General features: G+C 45.6%; 1 protein-coding gene across 4 annotated transcripts in view; it reads right to left on the bottom strand.

Annotated features, from left to right (window-relative positions):
• Positions 1–533: 533 nt before the first annotated feature.
• Positions 534–19,484, bottom strand: part of ENTPD1 (ectonucleoside triphosphate diphosphohydrolase 1) — a 33,326-nt gene continuing 14,375 nt past the window's right edge. For 2 of the 4 annotated variants that reach the window (XM_021536445.3, XM_085582616.1), the window contains exons 2-10: positions 12,508–12,641; positions 12,002–12,119; positions 10,634–10,784; positions 9,644–9,803; positions 8,781–9,017; positions 7,996–8,256; positions 6,900–7,019; positions 6,581–6,718; positions 534–6,437 (exon numbers count right to left, since the gene is read on the bottom strand). In XM_021536445.3, coding sequence (XP_021392120.3) covers positions 6,231–6,437; positions 6,581–6,718; positions 6,900–7,019; positions 7,996–8,256; positions 8,781–9,017; positions 9,644–9,803; positions 10,634–10,784; positions 12,002–12,119; positions 12,508–12,641 — 1,526 coding nt within the window. In that variant the 3' untranslated portion in view covers positions 534–6,230. The remainder of the gene's footprint in view (positions 6,438–6,580; positions 6,719–6,899; positions 7,020–7,995; positions 8,257–8,780; positions 9,018–9,643; positions 9,804–10,633; positions 10,785–12,001; positions 12,120–12,507; positions 12,642–19,484) is intronic. The other 2 variants (XM_085582617.1, XM_085582618.1) reach the window with 1 other exon arrangement.

The raw sequence follows: 19,484 nt of genomic DNA, 5'->3' as shown, positions 1-19,484 counted from the left end.
GGCAAGGAGAGCATGGGTATGGTAGGACAGTTCTTGTCTCTACAGCAAGACATGTCTGGTGGTATTTTGCAAAACTGGCAGCCCACAACAGCAGTGGGAAATGCTTTCACCTCCTTCACAGCCCTGCTCCCAGGGCTGCTGGGTTCCCGTGGAGCTGCTCTTTCCCCAGGCTTCAGCAATGAAGGCCATGTGAAAGAGTTGTTGGCAGGTTTCCAGCACTACCCAGTGTTACTTGGCAGCCAGAGAGTGCTAGGCAGGGCTATAGTAAAATAGTGCAAACCCCATGTTTGGCCAGTTTCACCCTCCCCTTTCCCTTCCTAGGCTGCTTTCAGTAGCCTGGGACAGTAGTGGCAGAGTTGGAACTGCAGTGCTGCCAAGGGACACATGAGGAAAGCTCTCACTTTCCTATGGAGGCAAGCAACACGGATGTGAGAAACAACAGTAAAAAAAGAAATGCCAGAGCATTAGAACCTAAAAAGGAGCCATGGGCAAAATCTCATGTGAGTGGAGAACACATCACACACACTACTAGGTCTGGAGAGTTAGTCAGTGTTATCCATAGCACAGGGATGGAGGCAGCCTCTTATCAGGCAGCAGGTTTAAAACATACAAAAGGGAATAGTTTTGCACAAAAGACACTCTGAAATTACATCATCAAACCTGAAAGTTAAATGCAAAAGAGGATAAGATGAATTCATAGAGAACAGGGTCACCTGCAGTTATCAGATCTTGAAGTAATAATTTGATCACAAATTTCCTAAGCCCCTGATGGGTAGAAGAAAAGGATTGTGCTGTTTCCCTAACTGTCCCTCTAAATCCTCAGCTGGAAATGAGTGCCAATGAACTGTCTGCTTGATATGACCTAGCATGGCCTTTATACATTCTAGGAAAATGACAATAATAAATTTGGACATGTTTGAAAACACTGATGAAAGCAGAAACAAACAATAGAAGACATTAGGACTTAGAAACAGTGAAGGAAGTAAATAAAAACTTCATTTGGAAAATATGGCAAATACATCTGGGATGCATCATACACTCCCCCACCCCCCACCCAGATGTTCAAAAATGGAGAGACCTGGAGGCAGTGGGAGAAAGAAGGGGAGAAGGAATGCTCTGTGCCACTGTGGTGAGAGTGAGAGGAATGTGAATACAAGCCCTGTCTCCCCACCTTTGCATTGCTGATGGGCACAGGCGGCAAGGAGCTGATTCTGCTGGAACTGACCAGGGAAATACTGCATCTGATGGGCTCACTTTAGTTCTGGCCATATTGTTAACAGAGGAAGATTGGAAAATCTGAGGAAAGTTCAAGCTAATAGCCATAAGAATGAGAGAACTGTGGGGAGTTCATGCTGAAAGAAAAATAACAACTGTGACAAGCATTGTTTGCTTTGGCAGACTGTGGCTGTGGCTGCACATGGAGACACGCAGCCCTGTGAGCAAGGGGCACAGGCCTACTGTCCTTCACCTGTCTGGAGGGCTGGGAAGGTGGGCTGCAGTGCCAGCACCATGCCAATGGGGCTGTCTGGGGGAGGGAGAGGGAAACTGAGAACAGAGGACTGCTTCTGGCCAGTTCACAGCTTGGGAGAGCAAACTGCTTTGAGCAGGTCAAGATGAAGCTAAGGCAAAGAAAGATGTGGTTTCAGCACTAGCAGCCTTCCCAGGAGTGAGGCAACCCTTGTGAGGTGCCCAGAGACTGGGAAAAACCACAGTGCATTTCTCTACCAGGAGGGGATGCTACCCATACACCGGCAACTTCAGAGCTGACCTAGGAGAGCATCAAGGAACTGGCAAGAGAGGAAATCACATCTCAGGACTTTTCCATGTTTAGTGCCAGAAACTCCATTCCACTACTGGCAAACTCCCATCTTCTGGAATAGAGCATGAAAACTTTTCTGGCATCAGTTCAGAAGTCTTTATTATGATAAGCATACAGAGGCTTGTGTGTGCATCAAAAGAAAGATCCATTTCTTCAGGGTTGGGCCACGGAAAGAAAACACATGGCCTGGGTGGCAGGGGCTGTTGTCCTCAGTGTGCTCTCCCCAGTCCCTCCTGAACAGGCTGTTGAGCCTGTGACAAAGCTGGCAGCCCTGCAGAGCCTGCACATCCTGCCTGGCACAGAGCATGGGAAGAATTGGGGTGGAGAAGGAAGGGGCACACATCCGGCCCAGAACTGCTCTGGGAGAAACTGGGAAGCCCTGGCCAGTGCCAACACTTCAAATCAACCTTCCAGTGCAGAGGTGATGGCCTCACTTCTGAGAGCTTTCTTCCAAGTGGAGGCCCCACTGTGCTTTGCTGTAGGGCTGGAGAAATCTGCTGTAGCCTGTGCACAGAGGAGAGGCAGCTTTATCAGGGAGAAGAGTGAAAGGTACTTACAGCCTGTGGTGGGGAACAGTTTTCCTGCAAGAGGTGAGGATGCTGCAGGCTCTCTTCTGACAAGTTCCAATCGTTTTGCCCTGCACTTGACACTCAGCTGAATATAGCAGAGCTCACAGAGGTTATCAGTCCCCTCATAGCGAGACCAGGCTGCTCTTGCACCCTGAAAAGCTATCAACTCCTTCTGCAAGGAATCTCCCCAAAAAGGGACCAATCAACATTTGAACCCAAAGCAGAGACGCTCGTCCCACCTTGCTGCAGCGCATCTGAGAGCTTCCTAGGAGCCCAGGAGAATTCTCTCTTCAGGAGAGACCAAGGTCTAGGGTCTTGGCAGTGCAGCAGAGCTGAATAGTGAGTAAATATGTAATACAGGAACATGTGATGTCAAAAGATGCTTTTTACCCAGGAAAAGCAAATTGGTAAAGCAGGAAGTGTCTAGAAATGAAAGCCAGAAGCTATCAAATTAGAAATAAGGCATAGATAATTATCACTGAGGCAGATCAACTGTATTAACAAGAGAAATTATACATTATTATTGGCATATTTGGAAACTCTCTTCACTATCATTAATGGTCTTCATGTACATGTTGGGTGGCTCTGGAATACACATTTGAGTTGAATACAGCTGGATCAGATGCAACACAGAAGCAAAGAAATGAATGTTCATAAACTTGAGCTCTTTGACCAAGGATTTTGAGTAGCCTCCATGAATAAAGTCCTGCAATATCAGGAGAAATGTAGAGAAAACAATCATAGGCCGTTCTGTGAATGTTCACTACCAGGCAGTGACATGACCCTGACAGGATGCCTTCAGTCAACCAATTCCTGGAGCCTCAGGCTGCTCAACTGGAATGTTGTCACCTTAGAAGTTCTTATCCTGTAGAGATTGATTTATGAATAGGGTCTAAAAGTTATAAGGTTTAAAAATATTGTAACATATTTTGCATCTATCTTAGTTCAGGCCTTTTTGTTGCACTCAAATCATATTTAAAGCTTAAACCCCCCCAAATCTCAAGCCAAAAAGTGAGATAATTAAGACAGGAGGAGTAAGTGAAGATGCCAGCTGCTCACCTGGCTCCAAAATCAGGAGATAACAGTATTAATGCTATGGGACTTGCAATGAAGATACAAAATATTGTAAAAGCTCTTCTCCCAGATATTTGACATTTTCCTTTCACAAAAATCCTTAAGCAGGGACAAGAAGAGCAGACTGAAACAAGCTTCCTTTCTACACCAACTTCCACATGAAGTTTTTACATCAATTTCTGACATGTCTTAATGGATCTGCCAGTTCTCATCATGGACACAACTGAGCAGCTGCCAGATCCCCAAGGAGGTCTCGGGAGAGGAGCTGCCACTCTGCAGGTTGCCAGGCTGTTCATAGGAAGGACGGATGCACCAGCTCACCTGGGAGCTTCTCCAGGGCCTCTGCTCTGCTACAAAGGCTCCTATGCAAGGAAGGTGGCACGTGATGGATGGGGTGTGCTGCAGATGAGGTGTCTGGGCAGCACAAGCAGCTCTGATCACACGTTTCTCCTGCATGCCTTCCAGCCATGGCCAAAGCCTGCTGCTCATCTCTCATCTACCTGTCTTTGCTGCAAACAACAGAAGGAAGGCTGCATCCCTAGCTGAATTCTGACATTGCAGCGTATTTGCAGATAAACAAAAACTGGTCAGCAGACTCACAGCTGGTGAAACATCATTTGCAGATTGAACTGGATAATCTGCTTGGGGCAATATTCTTTGAATAATATGTGCTTCAGTAGGGCCACACAGAAGGAAAAATAGCTCATATTGAGAGAGACTGATGTAGGATGTGAGACAGAGGCTGTTCTGAAATGCCATGACTGGGAAAAAAGTTGTAATAGTCCTGCTAGACTCAAAAGCTGAAAAACTTTCTGTTATGTGAACAGACCTAGACCAGAAATATACGAATGGGTTACATAAAGCATAAATCAAAACCAGATATATACACTATTAGTGACTCAACTACCTGCTGAAAACTTTGGCGTCCAGGTTTCAGAAAGATGTAAAACTTTTAAAAGAAGTGGAGTTGAGAGCCGCTAGTGATATCTGCAGAGACCACTTTACAGATTGAAAACCAATCTCTTTAATATGATATAATGACAACTTGCAAGCACCACTGAGGAAAAAGGGATTTTAATAGCAGAGTTACTCAGTCTTTTGGAAATGGGCAGAACAAGATCCAACAGAAGCTGAAGCCACCTAATTCAGAGCAAAAATAAGACACAGGTTTTTGGAAGAACAATGATCTGCCCAAAGATCTTAGGACAGGGTATATTTTCCCCTTACTTTTAGGTCCTTCAATATATTAGGGCTTCTACTTTCAGGCATGAAGTAGAAATAACTGGGTGACATTTTCCAGCCTGGACTATGCAGAGGGACAGACAGGGAGAGCTCTGTTTCTGTGCTTGCCTAAAGGAGAAAGCATTGTTTGGGTTGCAAATCCTGACCCCTTCCACACTGCCTACACCTCTGCTTGGGGAAAGAGATCTGTCTTTGCTGTGCCTTCTCCTCTACAATATCTGCTTTCTTTTTGCCTCCACATTTACAGGTCATTAGGAGAAGAGATTTCTGAGATTTTGTGGGAGGTAGACAGGCACCAGTGGTTTCTGAGTGTTTTTACAAAAACGGATTTCTGACTTACCTCTCTTTTTTTGGACAAAGAAATGGAAACATGGACGAAAGTGATCTTAAACTCAATCAGTGGCATCGTCCTACTTGTGTGGGCTGCAGTATGTGCATCACAAGCCCTGGGTCTTGTGGCCATAGGATAAGTCTGTGCTAGGAGGAAAGGAAAGGCAAATCTCCACTAATTCGCTGGTGGAAAGAGTGGTTCAATCTGTGCATACTCATGCTGTTTAACTGCTGCCAGCTGCCTACAGCAACATTAACTAATAAACACTTTCCCTAGACTGGAGGCTGCTGTGTTACCAGCACAGTGACCCTGGATTGCTTTAGTGGGTTATACCTGAGGGCACACTGGTCCCACCAGAGTCCCTGCAGGCATAGACAAGCACTACTGGCCAAGGAACCTGGGCCAACACAAGCTCTTCCTATAAAAAGCAGCAATTCCTATTTGGGAACTTGTGGCTTGATGTACCTTAGGGACATGGGAATGGCTCAGTGCAACAGTGAGCCAGCTTTGGTCCAGCAACAACATCAGGAAGACGTGGGAAAAAGGCATTTTGCCACCTGCAAAAGGAGCTGACAGCCGACAGAGCCCAGCTAAGGGCTGATGACCACAAGCACACTCAGCTTCTTCCTCCTCATCCCTTCTTTTCCCAGAGTGGCATTTGAGAGCCTGACCCACCTTCAGGGCCAGCCAGGTGCAGGAGCTGTACCCAGCTGTAGGGCTGCTAGAGCTCAGGGCGCAGGGAGGTGAGCAGGGGTGTGCTGGTGCAGAAAGGGCTCTTGGAACAGCTTCAGCAGAGAAGGAGCAGATCACCCTGGACGTGATAGCTCCCAAGAGCTCAGTGGGATGTGTGACCCTGAGATAACCCTTGCAGGAGCACTGGCTCCCAAAGATTGCTGCCACTTTTCTCTTTATAATGCTGTGCACAAGGCAGAAACCAACAAGCAGCAAAGTTTCCTTGAATGAAAGTACGACCCATTCAAGGAGGGGACAGGAGCTTGTTTGTCCTTGGCAGAGAAGGTGGCGAGCCTGATGTCCCAACGTCTGTCAGTGCAAGTGTGATTCAGAAGAAATAAATGCCCTTGTTTTACAGTCAGAGGCTTCAGTGAGAGGGACTCTGCAGTACAGCCTGCTCTGCTGGGGTCTCCTAGCCCTGAGCAACCAGGATGACACGGCTCCTCTCCCCTTCAGGTTCTTCCTAAACAATCCCCTTCTGCAGGCACTTGGGCTTGTGGAGGAGAAGCCAGGCAAACAGGAGCACAGACACCAGCACAAGGGAGCACAGCACCATCAGCCCCACGTAGCTGCCGTGGGAGAGGGGGGGCCCAGCTGGCTCCTCTGCAGGGATCATGTTGGTCAGGTTCAGCATGTAGCCCAGGGTCCAACCTGCATCACTGCTGTCAATCTGAAACAGAAGAGCAGAATCAGTGCTGAGAGGCTGCCTATGGCATTACCTGAGCAGTGGCACCCTCGGGATAAAGGGCCAGGCTGTGTGGCAGAGGCTGCAGAGAACTGCTGGGGTAGAGCCCTCCCCTCCACGAAACACACCTTTCCAAGGAAGTGGACCATTTGCCAGTTGTTTTCAGTGAACTCATAGCCATTTTCCAGGAGAGAGAGGATGTAGACTCCAGAGAAGCAGTACTCACTCAGGTACTTTTCTTTGATGTTGTGATAGGCTGTCTTCACCTAGGGAAGGAGGCAATCACCAGACTGTTAAACACACCTTCCCACTGCTCCAGCTTGTGCCTGAGCATCCGCTGCAGATGCTGGGGGGATCTTCCCCATCTTGCTCTGGAGATTAATCCCAGCCATTTATCCCACAGAAAAATATCAGGAGCCCCAATCTACTGCAACAAGCATGGCTCACCTCTTGCCAAGGCCGGGCACAGAAGGTCTCAATGGTGCTGGTCACTTTGTTCAGAGCAAGGGGTTTTGGTTCACTGGTCAGGTTCAAAAAGTTCATCACAAAATAGAAAGCAGAAAAAGCCTAAAGGAGAAAGATTTTTTTAATCTGACTAGGCCACAAATCCCACGGAAGAAAATGAGTTTATTTCTAGATAAAGAAATATAAGAAGCAACAGCACACACAAAAGAGCAGGAATGTTTTCAAGAGTGATGTTATTTTTAGACATATGGCTCAGAGCTGCTGAGAGATGGAGGTAGGAATTATGATATCCTGAAGAACTTCTGTTCTAAAGGAGCTCTCTCCTTTACTTGTGCCAGTGCCACACAGTGAACACTGATTGCCATCACAACCATGATCCCATTTTGGCAACTGAGTAAGATTAGTATGCAAACAATATCACCACAAAGAGCAGAGGTGATGGTCTGAATGGATTGTACAGAGCCCTGAGGTCCAGAGACTCCATCTCTGATCATGGCCAGTAGCTGATAGGTAGAAGGCAGCTTAGGAGCAGGGCAAGATTGTATTAGCTGTTCCCTGGAAAGCCTCACAATCACTGAGCAGCTCTTGCAGCTCTAGGACTGATGGTCAGCGTGGTGTCACACATAATGTGTGTTCAGAGTGTGCACTGTCTCCTCATGCCTGGCAAGCAGATAGGTGAGCTGACTGGTTTCAGTAGCACTCAGACACTTCTGGGTGAACTTCAGGTCTGGTGCCACCACTGACCTCAGGAAACAAGGTTTGCAGGAGCAGTGTTCCTGCAGCAGGCTCTCCTGCCTCTGCTGCTGGACAGCTTAAAAAGTGAGTGAACACAGCAGCCCAAGGAGATGGGTTAGAATGGGAGCAGTGCAGTACTACTGGGCCAGTATTTACTGGGGTAGCTCTTAACACATCTGTCTTCACAGCGAGTGCAGCACTACTTTCATAGTTACATGTCCAGAAAGCCATCTTGTAAATGATTTCCTGCCTCAGTCATAAGAATGCGCTCTGGCATTACTTTGAATTTCTGCTCTTCTGACATTCTGGATCACAGACAGTTGAAGAATGAGTGAAGACTCACCCCAAAATCCCCTTGTAATGGAGGTAGGTATATCCCATTGAAGGAGCAACTGGAGTAAGGACAATTGCTTTTGTCGAAGAGATTCTGGATATTTTCTCGGCACTTTTGATAGTCCCCCTCTCCCTTTATGTACAGCTGGTTGAAAGGTAATTGCTTTTTCTTTTCTGATGTGCAAGGGTTTTTGAAGAAGTCACTAATGTTTATAGTCCTCTCATAACCCTTGTGAAAGCATGGGTCAGGGAGAAGGCTGTTATCCAGAGTCTGAAAATAAAAATCCAAGCTGTTATACTTTGCTCTAGAATAACAACCTGGGAAAGAACCACAAGGAAGGGTGGCCCTTGTCACAGTACATCACATCCAGATGCACACATCAGATCAAAAGGATAAGGATGGCTTAAGGCACTGGCTGTACAGGGGAAGATGTGGATACTGCCAGTCTCCCTGTAGGACCCTGGGCAAATTATTTTAAGTCATAGTTTGTGAAGCTGTGCTGTTGATTTGGGTTTCTCAGAGATGGTAAAATGTCACCTCCCCTGAGTACTTCAGTTAAATGCAGTTCTCTTGCTATTCCATGCCCAAGAATTAAGGCATCTCAAATTGGTAGTACTTTTGAAAGTATTGACTGTCACCTCTTTGGGCACCTCATGCCCTGTCTGTATGGAGAACAATGACATTTTTTCAATCCAAACTAAGAGGTGAGCTGGGACGCAGCAACTTTTGCAGCACCAGTATCCCAAAGCTGGGAGAGCCCAGGATTGTTCAATTACAGGTGTAGATGTACTTGCCTGTAGATCCCTGGCCAGTTTCTGCTGCAGAGCCTGGTCCTTCCCATAGCAGAGAAAGCTGTGCGTGTACACTTGGTAATCCTTGCCATAGAGACGGAAGTAGAGCTGGTTCTCTGGGGACTCAGAAGTGAGCTCCTTTGATACAAAGGTAATCTGTGTGGAGGCTCCTCCAAGGTCTAGAGCTCCTGATGTCTCACTTAAAGATTTCAGGGAGTGTAGAAGCTTTTTCCAGCCAGACTTGGGGAAAAAAAAAATCAAAGTAAACCAGATATATTTGGCATGGAGAAGATTTATTTTGGATAAATAAAAAAGAGAAAGAGCTATGAGAAGAGAAGCAGAAGCACAGAACATGGGAAACATGGGAAGTCCTGGAGGGGGCATGAGATGAGAGCTGGAGCAAGACATAAGAAAAATGCAAGCTTGTAAATACAGAAGATGGATCGTATCTGAGTCTTTGCAGGAGGGCAAAGAATATGAAATCTAATACTATTGTTATGAGCAAATGCAGTCCACTTACTGTTTCAGCTCTCAGAAGGTTTATAAGCTCAACAGGAAAGAACCATAGTCAAACTTTTCAGAAACAGAAATATTTTAGATCAGGAAGTGAGAAGGATGCTGTACCCAAGCAAAATTATTTAACATGCTGGTGTTTTATTTCAGTGCTTGAAGCCTAATTATAGTGGTGCATCCCGACACCACTTAGTATCAGGATGTACTCACAGCAACTGCTGAGGCAAGATGTGCAGCTTCCTGATCCCTGGTAAATGGCTTACAAGGGAAGAGAGTGCCTGTGACACCTTCTTGAAAGGCAGGATTTACAAAGTGCTGCAAGCCAGTGATTCAAATTGCTATAGATATACTACCTGCTTGAAATTGCCCAGAAGGTAGTTAATGGTGATCCATCCGTAGGCTCCTTCTTCCTGACCAGTGATGATTCTGGCACCCTGGAAGTTGAAGGGAGCTGAGCGTAGTGTGTTTTCTACTGAGGACAAGACTTTGTCAGCTGCACTTTCATTCTGCAACCTGGATGAACAGAAGAAAGGGTGGAGTAACTCTGGCTGACAGCTCGCTATGTGCTTTATCTGAGTATGAAGGCTGCAACTCCCCACCAAGAGTCAGTGATCAGAGGTCAGTCATTAGTGTGAATAATCCAGCTCTAGCTGGCCATGGTGCTCTCTGTCACACCTTGGCAGCACAGCTGCCACCAACTCTGACACTTACAGACCCTGCAGCTGGGAATGGTAGGTACTTGGAGCACAGACCAGAGTTCTCGTTCTGCAGCATGTATTCTGACAGGAGCTGGTTGCACTGTGGAGACTCCTCTCACTCATTGCTGTCGCCATTATAGAAGAAATCCAGAAGATATCTCCAGGAAGATTTCCCAGGCAATATGTAACAAAGATCAGTTCCCTGCCCTAGCCAGGAGAAGTCTGGGTCACCCTCATGTAAATCACAAATTGTAATTAAAGAAGGATGTGATTATAAAATCACCTTAGCCTCTGATGCCCCTCTGTGGGGAGTTGCAACATATTTGGGCTCAAAAATCTGGGCCTAATACCAAACTGTGGGGATGTTTGATCATCCTTTTATTATAGGGATGTCGGGACACTGCTATCTCCTGGTGTCTCTGTGCTGCATGTGGATGCAGGAGATGATGGAGAGTTGGGGTGAATGGGGAAGCAATGGAAAAGTCCAGGGGACTTGGGGCTCTGAGGGGTCAGCAGCAGAGGAGCATATCTGGGCACAGTGGGAGCCAGTAGTGTGTCCAAGGACTGTTGCCTGGAATCCCCACTGCATATCCATGGCAATCCCAGGTGCAGTGCTACAGGAGAGGGGGACAAGCCCTGCAGTACCTGAGAAGCCGCATGCCAGCAGTTGCTCCGAGGTAGACGGGTGTCTCTTTGTGCTGTGCTGAGGGAATCACCTCTTTTGCTTGTTGTAGGCACTGTTCCAGAGAGGGACCTGCCTTCTCTGTGGCATGGGAGTAACCTGAGATCCCAGGGCCTGCAAGAAGTAAAGACACTTTATAGTTCAGACTCCAAACAAAACCCCAGAATGCTGTCATGAGTGGGGGTGTTAAACCATATCATAGGCAGCAGGATCGGATTCAACCACCCCATTTCTGAGGAGCTTTAGAAATCCTACAGCAGCAGCTAAACCCAATGCACATAGTGGGTGGTCACAGTGCCCAGCATCTGCCACCCTTTCTCCACAAAGCAGGCTATGCACTAGCAATGAGGGCTGGGACAAGCCATTGCTTTCACATGCCCTGAACATCTGCAGACCCTCCTCTGAGTCTCCCTGGGTGTACCCTGGATCTGCGCCTGAAAATCCCTGACCCTCCATGCTGCCTCCTCCGGGGGCAGATGCTGTCATTTGTTTGTGCACTTTCTACTCAACACCACAACACTGGGTGTTCTGCAGCTATTGTGTCTTGTTCTAACCCAAGGAAAAAATCATTGTCCCTTTTCTGCCATGTGTCCACTTGTTCCCTGGACTGGCCCAGGACCAGTGCCTGCATGGCAGCAGTGAAGCCCCATTTGCTCCAGCTTGCTGCATGCTCAGTGTGCTGCTCGTGACATGGGGTGCTGCAGCACTGAGCAGCTCTCACAGCAGCTTCATAACAGTAGGGCTCTCTCCTGCACTGCAGAGGCCTGGAAAGACCCCAGGCAGGTCTGACAACACCTCTGAATGCAGAGATCCATGATGGTCTTTGCTGTTCCTTGTTGTGCACACCCCTGGGCTTCATTTATGCCTTCCTAAACCATCCTGTATCTACACAGCAATTAAATAGAATTAAAAAAGCACCATGATATGCATAAGTTGAGCAACCTTGAAGCCACAATCCCTGTGCATAGCTTGCACAGAAGCCTTGAAAAAGAACAAACCATGCTGTCCTTTCTCATTGCTTTCATCAGCACTTCAGCAAGAGTGCATGCCGACATTTTATTTATTTAAGTACATTCTTTGGTGTAGTTCTTTCCAAAAAGTGATTAATTCCAAGCATCCTGAAAACAGAGGAAAATATGGACCCATTTTTCTCCCCAGGAAGGTCAGGCATATACAGCTCCCCATGGGAACCAGTGAGATGCATTATCTCACAGGTGGAACACTATTTCTACTATTGGCTTCTTCCTTTAGATCTCTGCTCCCTCACCCTTTTATTACATTATCTCTTCTTCATCCCACGCCCCTTCCCCAGCTCCTTCTTCTCTTCTTACCTTCAACTTTACACACCTCCACCTGCTTCACCACCCCGGTGTCGTTCTCCTTCTCTGCTGGCCACTCGTACACGTAGAGGTTGGTGTGGGATGATCCCGCGTCCAGCACGATCCCATACTGCGGGCAAAGCAGAGCCCATATCACACCTGAGGTACCAGCCAGACGTGCTGTGTGCTGGCTCCACACAGGGGACCAGACACACACAGCCCCTCTGCCTGCCAGCTGTGGAATGTGTGCCATTGCTCCTCTCAGCAGAGCTTCAGTGCAACGCTCCCGGCAAAGGAAACGGGAGCAGAGAAAGCGCAAAGCTGGGACTGGATACTGAGGAGATGATTCCCCGTGAAGCTGTAACTGGTTTTACCACAAAGATGCAAAACAAGGTGTTGAGGTGCATGGAGCCAGAAAAAGAGGTTAGCCAGTGCCAGCAAGGGCAGCAACGTGTGTGAGCACTATGGATACCTAACCCCCCAGCTTGTTTTCCTCTAAGGGTACCAGCTCGTAATACCTTAATATTCTTCGGAAATGGCTGGTTTTGGGTCACTGCTACAGCAATTAAAGCAATTACAGCCAAAGTAGAGAGGAATCCCAGGATAAGTAGAATCATTCTTGTTGAGGACATCTTTGGTTTGGTACCTGTGACTAGAGCAGAAAAAGGATGTTATTATCCCAGTAGTCCATCTTTTCTCACACTTCAAAGGCATGCCTTTTGGCATGTTCCTGTAGTCCTTTTTCCCTGTGAATATCTGCCTTTGCCCACCAGGTTATGAATGACCTGTGTTTGCAGAATTGGCACAGTAGATAAATCACACACTTTGCAGAACTTGTACCACTTTAATTCCTTAAATGTTACAGGCATATTTGGGATAACCTATCTAACAAATTAAGATTTTTGTGGTTTAATATACATGTTTAGCAATAGAATTCAGTAAAAAAATGCCACTTATAGCTGATGAAAATCATCCACAGCCAATATGTCATCTGAGCCTTCAGAGCCAATATACATATAGTTGCACTTGTTAGTGGCTAGCATGATGCTGTCTGTCACATTTTTCTGTTTTGGATAATCCTTTATATATCCCACAGCCAAAACCTTATTTCACAATTTAGACTTGGTCAGTTATGCAACTGTTTAATAAAATAGCATCTTACTACATGAAGCTCTAGAAAGGGTATCAGTGTATTTTCCAGATTTATAAATTTGATGTAAAGTCCACACTTAAAAGAAACAATAGCTCCAGGGGACATATGTGCTCCCACTATGACATGAAATCCATTTCCACCAACAGTGATGCTTCATGCTCAAAAGCACTGATCATCTGACTCGCATGGGAGATAGTTTCTCTTTTCCTTTTACACAAATACTCCAGGAGATGTTTAGAAGTACATTACAGTCATTCAGGATGGCAATACCTCAGTGCAGACAATCACATCAACCTCCAAACTCAGATTAATGTGCCAAATCCATCCTGGCACTTCATATCAAGTAGGCAAATATGAAAATCATTCATGTTCTGAATAGGGTCAGTTTCTAATTGCTCTGGTTTTATGTGAGAAGCAGTCCCAGGTTCCAGAACTATACAGTGTTACTTGACCTTACAAATGACCCTAAATCCTCAAGTTAGTCTAGAAGTTAACCCAAGTGAAAAGAAGCAACACACCTCTGGAAATCTCTAACTATAGGCAAATAACATCTTCTTACCTTCTTAGGGAAAATGGAACCTAAAAGGGCCAGGAGAGCTCGCTTTGAAGATGCCACAGAGAGGCCCACTGGGGATGTAACACTGACCTGGAGATCTGTGTTCTCTCTGTTAAATCTGCTGAGGTTAACTGTGAAATCTGGAAGCTTGTAACGCTTGCACTTTTGAGTGCCTATTAGAGGGTCAGCATGCTTGCCAATATCTCCAAGAATGCAGCTTTAAAAAAATAGCCTAGTGCACATACCAGACAGTAGGAAGTAAGAATGTATTTTATCCAACTCTATTCAAAAACACCCAGAACTCAGGGCTTGAAGTGATTAGAAACAGCAGAGCATAGCAGCTAGGAGACCTTCCCTCTCATTGTAGAGAGTGGTTGGCTCAGGTTATAATAGCACTGAGCATGTCTGTTGAACAAAATTATTTTAACCCTAGAGAAATTAATTAAAGCAGATGTTATAATGTAAAATTAGCTGCACAATATAGATATGAAGTTAGCGTGCCTGAAAATTGAAACTGCTGCTGACAGCTGCCCAGCACAACCACATAATTATTGCCACCCTTCCTCTGAGATCTTACCTAGACACAACCATGAACAAATTTGTTATGTGTTTGCAGTCATAGGAATGAAGGATGTGTGACTTTGCACAAGTTCTAAGATGCTCAGATTTCCTGTTGTGATGGGTATTGTCAGACTGCTGTATCTTTTCAGCAGCCACACTCTGAGAGTGGCAGCATTGGCAGCATAGCAGGAACATTGTACTCACTATAATGGACCTTCCCAATTATAAAGTATAAATCTCTTGTGTGAAGGCAGAGGCATAATGATAATTGTCTGCATCCTACCTGTAGCCTGAGATTAGTAATTTTTTTTCCCAAGGCACGTTATTTTCTTAACCCTGAATATGACTTTTTCCTGAATTTTAGTTCAATATCATGAGCACTTTTCAGGACTCTGAAGTTTGTAGATAGGTGACTTCATTTCTGTATCCCATACCAAACCATCCATCTCTGTGAACTCTAATACTACCAAGAAGTTTTGTATTGAAATATTACATACAAGAAAAGGTACAAGGTGATAAGCATAATCCAGAAGGTAGTGTAACAAAGTAATAACCTTCCAAAGAGCACTCAAAGTGTACAGACTTGAATACTTGACAGACTTGTTTAAAAAAGACAAACTTATTTTTTTAAAAATTCAAACAAAAACCAACACTGCAAATCTATCTAAAGAATTCAATGCAGGTAAAATTCACTTGCTGTTTGTTCAGAAAGGTGAGGTATTTCAATAAGTTCCCTTTTATGTGCCCTTGGTTATCTCCATCAGCTCTAGGTGAAATTGCAGGTTCTGCAGGGGCTAAAGAATTCCAGCTTCCTCCAGCTGCTTAGAGTTTCACATTCACACTGCTGAATGCCATGCAAACACTCCTCAGTGTCCACCAAGTGGAGCAGTACTTGACTGATTTCCAGACCCCAGGGTTTTCCTTCCACTAGCAGTTTTCCTCAGCTAAAGATTAAGCAGACACGATCTTCTGTCCCTGTGCCCAGTCAGAGTCCAAGCAGAGACAGATCTCTACTCTTTCTCTCACCCTGCCCACTGTGTGCAGTGACTAAAACATCCCGTAGGGCCATAAGTAGGCATAGAAATGATGCTGCTTTTCTCCTCTCAGAGCTCAGAGCTGCTTGATGCTGGAGCCCTGCCCGCCTGCACAGGCACTGAGCACTCTCCAGAAGCTGGAGCACAGCCCAGCTGCATCTCTGTTTCCAATTTTGGTCTCTTGCTTTTTTGTGGGGGCTACCACTGGTTCCATCCAGTGATGGCCCCAAAACACGAACAGATCTAACATCCTTTCTGTCTCCAAGACAGAGAACTGGGAGGATGTTGTCAGTCACTCCAGGCAGCAGCAATTTTGCTGTGGAAACCCTGTTGCTATTAGTGAATAAGCAGGCAGGACCACACCAGCGTGGGAGGCAGCTCTGTGGGAAGGCAAGGAAGCAGATTTGACTCCTGTGTCTCGCAGAGTAGGAAACGACCCCTCCAGCCAAACGACACTAAATCAACAGCACCTCTGGATGCCAGGAGATGTCACTCACAGCCAAGACTGCCCACCCTCAACTCCCTTCTCACCAAACAAGACTTCCTAACAAAAGTTAAAAGGAGCCAGGCAAACAGCTGTTTTTAGATGTGCAATAAGCAGAGACTAAGGCTTGTCTAAGGAATGATATTAGGAATGTCAAGCAGAAGAGAAAAGATGCTGTGCATAGACCAAAGCCATGCTTGGTTCAGACAATTGTAACCCATCATGTCTAATAAATACAAATATTTTTGTAAGCTCTGACTTTGCACAACAGATAAAGTTGATGTTTGATCTTTCATTTGGATGTTCATGCTCAGTCTGTTACAGAAGGGATCACAAGGGGTTGTACTGCAAGGCAATCCCTCTTCCATGCATAAATGCCACATTGACAGAGACAGTTCCCACCATCACCTTTATCCTCTCAGCTCTTCTTTCTGTGGTCACAAATATTCCCATTTTCAGCCCTAATTTATTTATTGTCAGTCTATTCTCTCTGTCTGGCTTCCACTTCTATCTCACAACTTCTGAAATGCCCACTCCTGAGAGAATTTATTCTCTTAGTCAATTTGTAAGAAATTATCCTTTCTGGATTTTTTTCTTTCTTTTTTTTGTCTTTTTTTTTTTTTTTCTTGGTCTTTTCTGTCTATCTAAAGAGTCCAACATCACTTCTCTACATATAGAATTACATGTTTATATTTTTCTTGAGCATTCTTACCAGAGCTGCAAGGAGACTGGCATGGCACAGCAGTGAACCCATTACACAGATCATACAGTCCCAGCCTAAATGAAGGGAGGTGGGGACTTGTACCACCTCAGCAACATGGTTCTCCACCATCACAGGCTGTGCTAAGTCAACCCAGAACCTCTCATGCAAACTCAGCAAGCCCACCCAGGAGACAGGGGCTCTGGTGATGCAGTCTGGGCACATTTTCTAACTGCAGGAGTTCGTGTCTGTGGAGTTCTGCTGGCAGTGATGGTAGGGGAGCAGTCAGTGCTGCTGTTCAACATGGAGAGGAGACCCACACATCATCCTCCTGGTGAATGAAAACGAGATTTCAGTAGTCATGAAGTTTTTCAGGCTGAATTGACTTAAATTACCTCACTGATTACTCTGTGAGGTTGCTGAACTTGCAGGGTTCAGGGTTTGATGCACATTACCCAAAAGGCACTCCTGTCTTCAGACTCAGCACAACCAAAAATCTGAGTGCATAAACACTCAAAAAAGCCACACTGTTTCATTTATCAAACCTTTAATGAAATTTTCCCTGTCCCTAGCTGACTTCTTACTCATTCTTCATCTGCCTTTTTCATGTAAATATGCTTGTATCCAAGTTACCTAGGAAGACTTTGCTGCAAAGTAATGTAAACCACCTGTTTCAGGCCAGCATACTGGAAAATTCTTTTCTTAGGCTGTCAAGAGGCTCAGCTTTGTCTTAGAATTTACAAACAAGCACATATGCAGAAAGTCAATGGCTTTGGTATAAGGGGCTTTATTTCAAAGTATCAGAACAAGACATTCAGCATGCTGAAATTAGAATTCAAACTCCAGATCAGGATTTTACATCACTTTTTACAACTGTTACATGGAACAGTGTGGGTGACTGCTCCAAGTTTTAATTATTCATATGGCAAAGACTGTGGCCTAAATACTGGTGTGATCTCTGCCCTTCCTTGTAGTGATGTGTAGAATAATAAATACACATTTACTGGGTTATATTTTTCCAGATGAAATACTTTTAAGTGCTGAAGTACAAACATTGAAGTGTCAGTGAAACTGATAATCCAAACAGTATAATGGGTTTTTTGGATGCTGTCTCTCAAGAGACATTTGATACTGAAATCATGCATCCCTACATGCCTCAAAACCCTCAGAGTCCTATGAATTTGGGCTATCTGACAGCTTGGCAGCTTGAACTGTCCCATGTGCACACATACCTGTGCATTAGTCAGCTGGAAGATAAAGAGCGTGCCTGTTTTTGGGATAACACCAGGCTGGGAGCAAAGTGCACTGACACATTGGGCTGGAACTGAAAATGAATTTGACAAATAGGTGAGGGCCTGGTGAGAACATCTCACTCACTTAAGGACAAAAGCAAATATGACATTTAGATAAGAGCCATCACCCAAACACAGTGTGGTGAGCAATCTGTTCAGTGGCTTTTCCAGAGAAAACGGTATTGCAGCTACAGCAGTTTATAGTAATCTTTCCCTCCATCTAAAGCTGGTAAATCCTCCTGTGAGGTTCTGTGACCAGTTTTGGACACTGCCTTTCAGGAAAGATGGACACCACTTGGAGAAACTACAGAAGACAACAAGAAAGATCACAAGCTTAAAAGCATGGCCTGTGAGGAAAGATTGAAGGAATTGAATTGTCAAGTTTGCAAAAAAGAAGAGCAGAGAAGGCTCATTAGTTGTCTTCAGACAAATGACATTTCTGTCTGCCAGCACTGGTGTAGCCAGTCCTGCCTCAGGATGAGGGTGGCTCCTGGATTTTCTCCCAGTTCCGTTTCCTTGGTTCAGAAGGAGGGGAGTCAGCAAAAAGGGGACAATGCACTCATAAGTTACACTGTCAGCAAAGCCAATGGAGTGCATATGCTCTCCCTGTGGGATACAGATGCAGTTGTACAAAGGTCCTCCTCCTTTGCCCAACAAAGCTCTGGGTTTTGTTCAGTCATAATTCAGCCACGGCAGCCACCCTGCTGGGTGCTATCCATGTGTGCAGCCCTGCTTGGTGTGGGAGTGCCTCATCCTTTTGCTGCTTTTAGTGTTGTGGCTGGGATACAGCCCTGGGAAATTGCACAAGACACATTGAATGAGCCCTCTTTTCCTGGAAAAAAGAAAAGCACGTGGAAATCCTGGAGAGCTGCTGGGTGCTGGAGGCAGCAAAAGCTGAGCAGAGAGATATGGGTACAAAGGAGCAGGCAGCAGACATTTCTCTCCCAGCACAGCTGCCCGCAGCACAGAGGGGCTTTGTGCAGCCCTGTGGCCCTGCAGTGCAGGAACTGCTGGAGAGGTGATGTCCAGGGGTTCTGGCCATGAGCCCCAGTGGCCCAGACTGCCACACCAACAAGTGCCCCATTCACCACGCACAAAGCAGGTCCCTCTGTCAGAGACCTTCCCACGGAGCAGGGCTGGGGATGGTGCTCACACCCCCTCCCACCTTGGCCTCACAGCCCATCTCCCTGGTGTTATATACTGCCCCCATAAGTCTTCCCAATGCCTGCTCATTAATTGCCCCTCAGCAAAAATATATTTTTCTGGCTTGCATCACAGCAGTCAGACCCAGATACTCAATATTTTTAAATACAATCAGCAAGTGTCAGGATGCTGCTGACACAATAACTTTTAGATCATTTTTTTTCACATTTATATGATGGTTACTGGACTTCTAAGCCGGTATCCTCCTTATACTTATACTAATTTCTTTACAATTCTCACATCAAAGAGGTTTTTCAAATCAGAAGAGAAAACTGTTAGCAGTTGCATCAGTTTCCTGTAAGGAAACCTCTGGTATTAATTTCCTGCTAGCCATCAAAGCTATATTTTAACTGCAGAAGATTTATTGCCATTATCCACAAAGCTTGAAGTTTCATCAGAAAATATCCAGTGAGCTCAAGGGGGCTTCCCCTCCTCCCAAGCTTACCAGCTAAATTATTGCTTGAACATGCTTAACTATCACATGATGTGGAGGCATTTGTTTGTCTTTTTTG

The sequence above is a fragment of the Lonchura striata genome, chromosome 6, assembly GCF_050655825.1.
Source record: "Lonchura striata isolate lonStrDom1 chromosome 6, ASM5065582v1, whole genome shotgun sequence".
Lineage (NCBI taxonomy): Eukaryota > Metazoa > Chordata > Aves > Passeriformes > Estrildidae > Lonchura > Lonchura striata.
The sequence above is the reverse complement of the archived record's forward strand: the minus strand, read 5'-3'. Positions and strand labels throughout refer to the sequence as shown.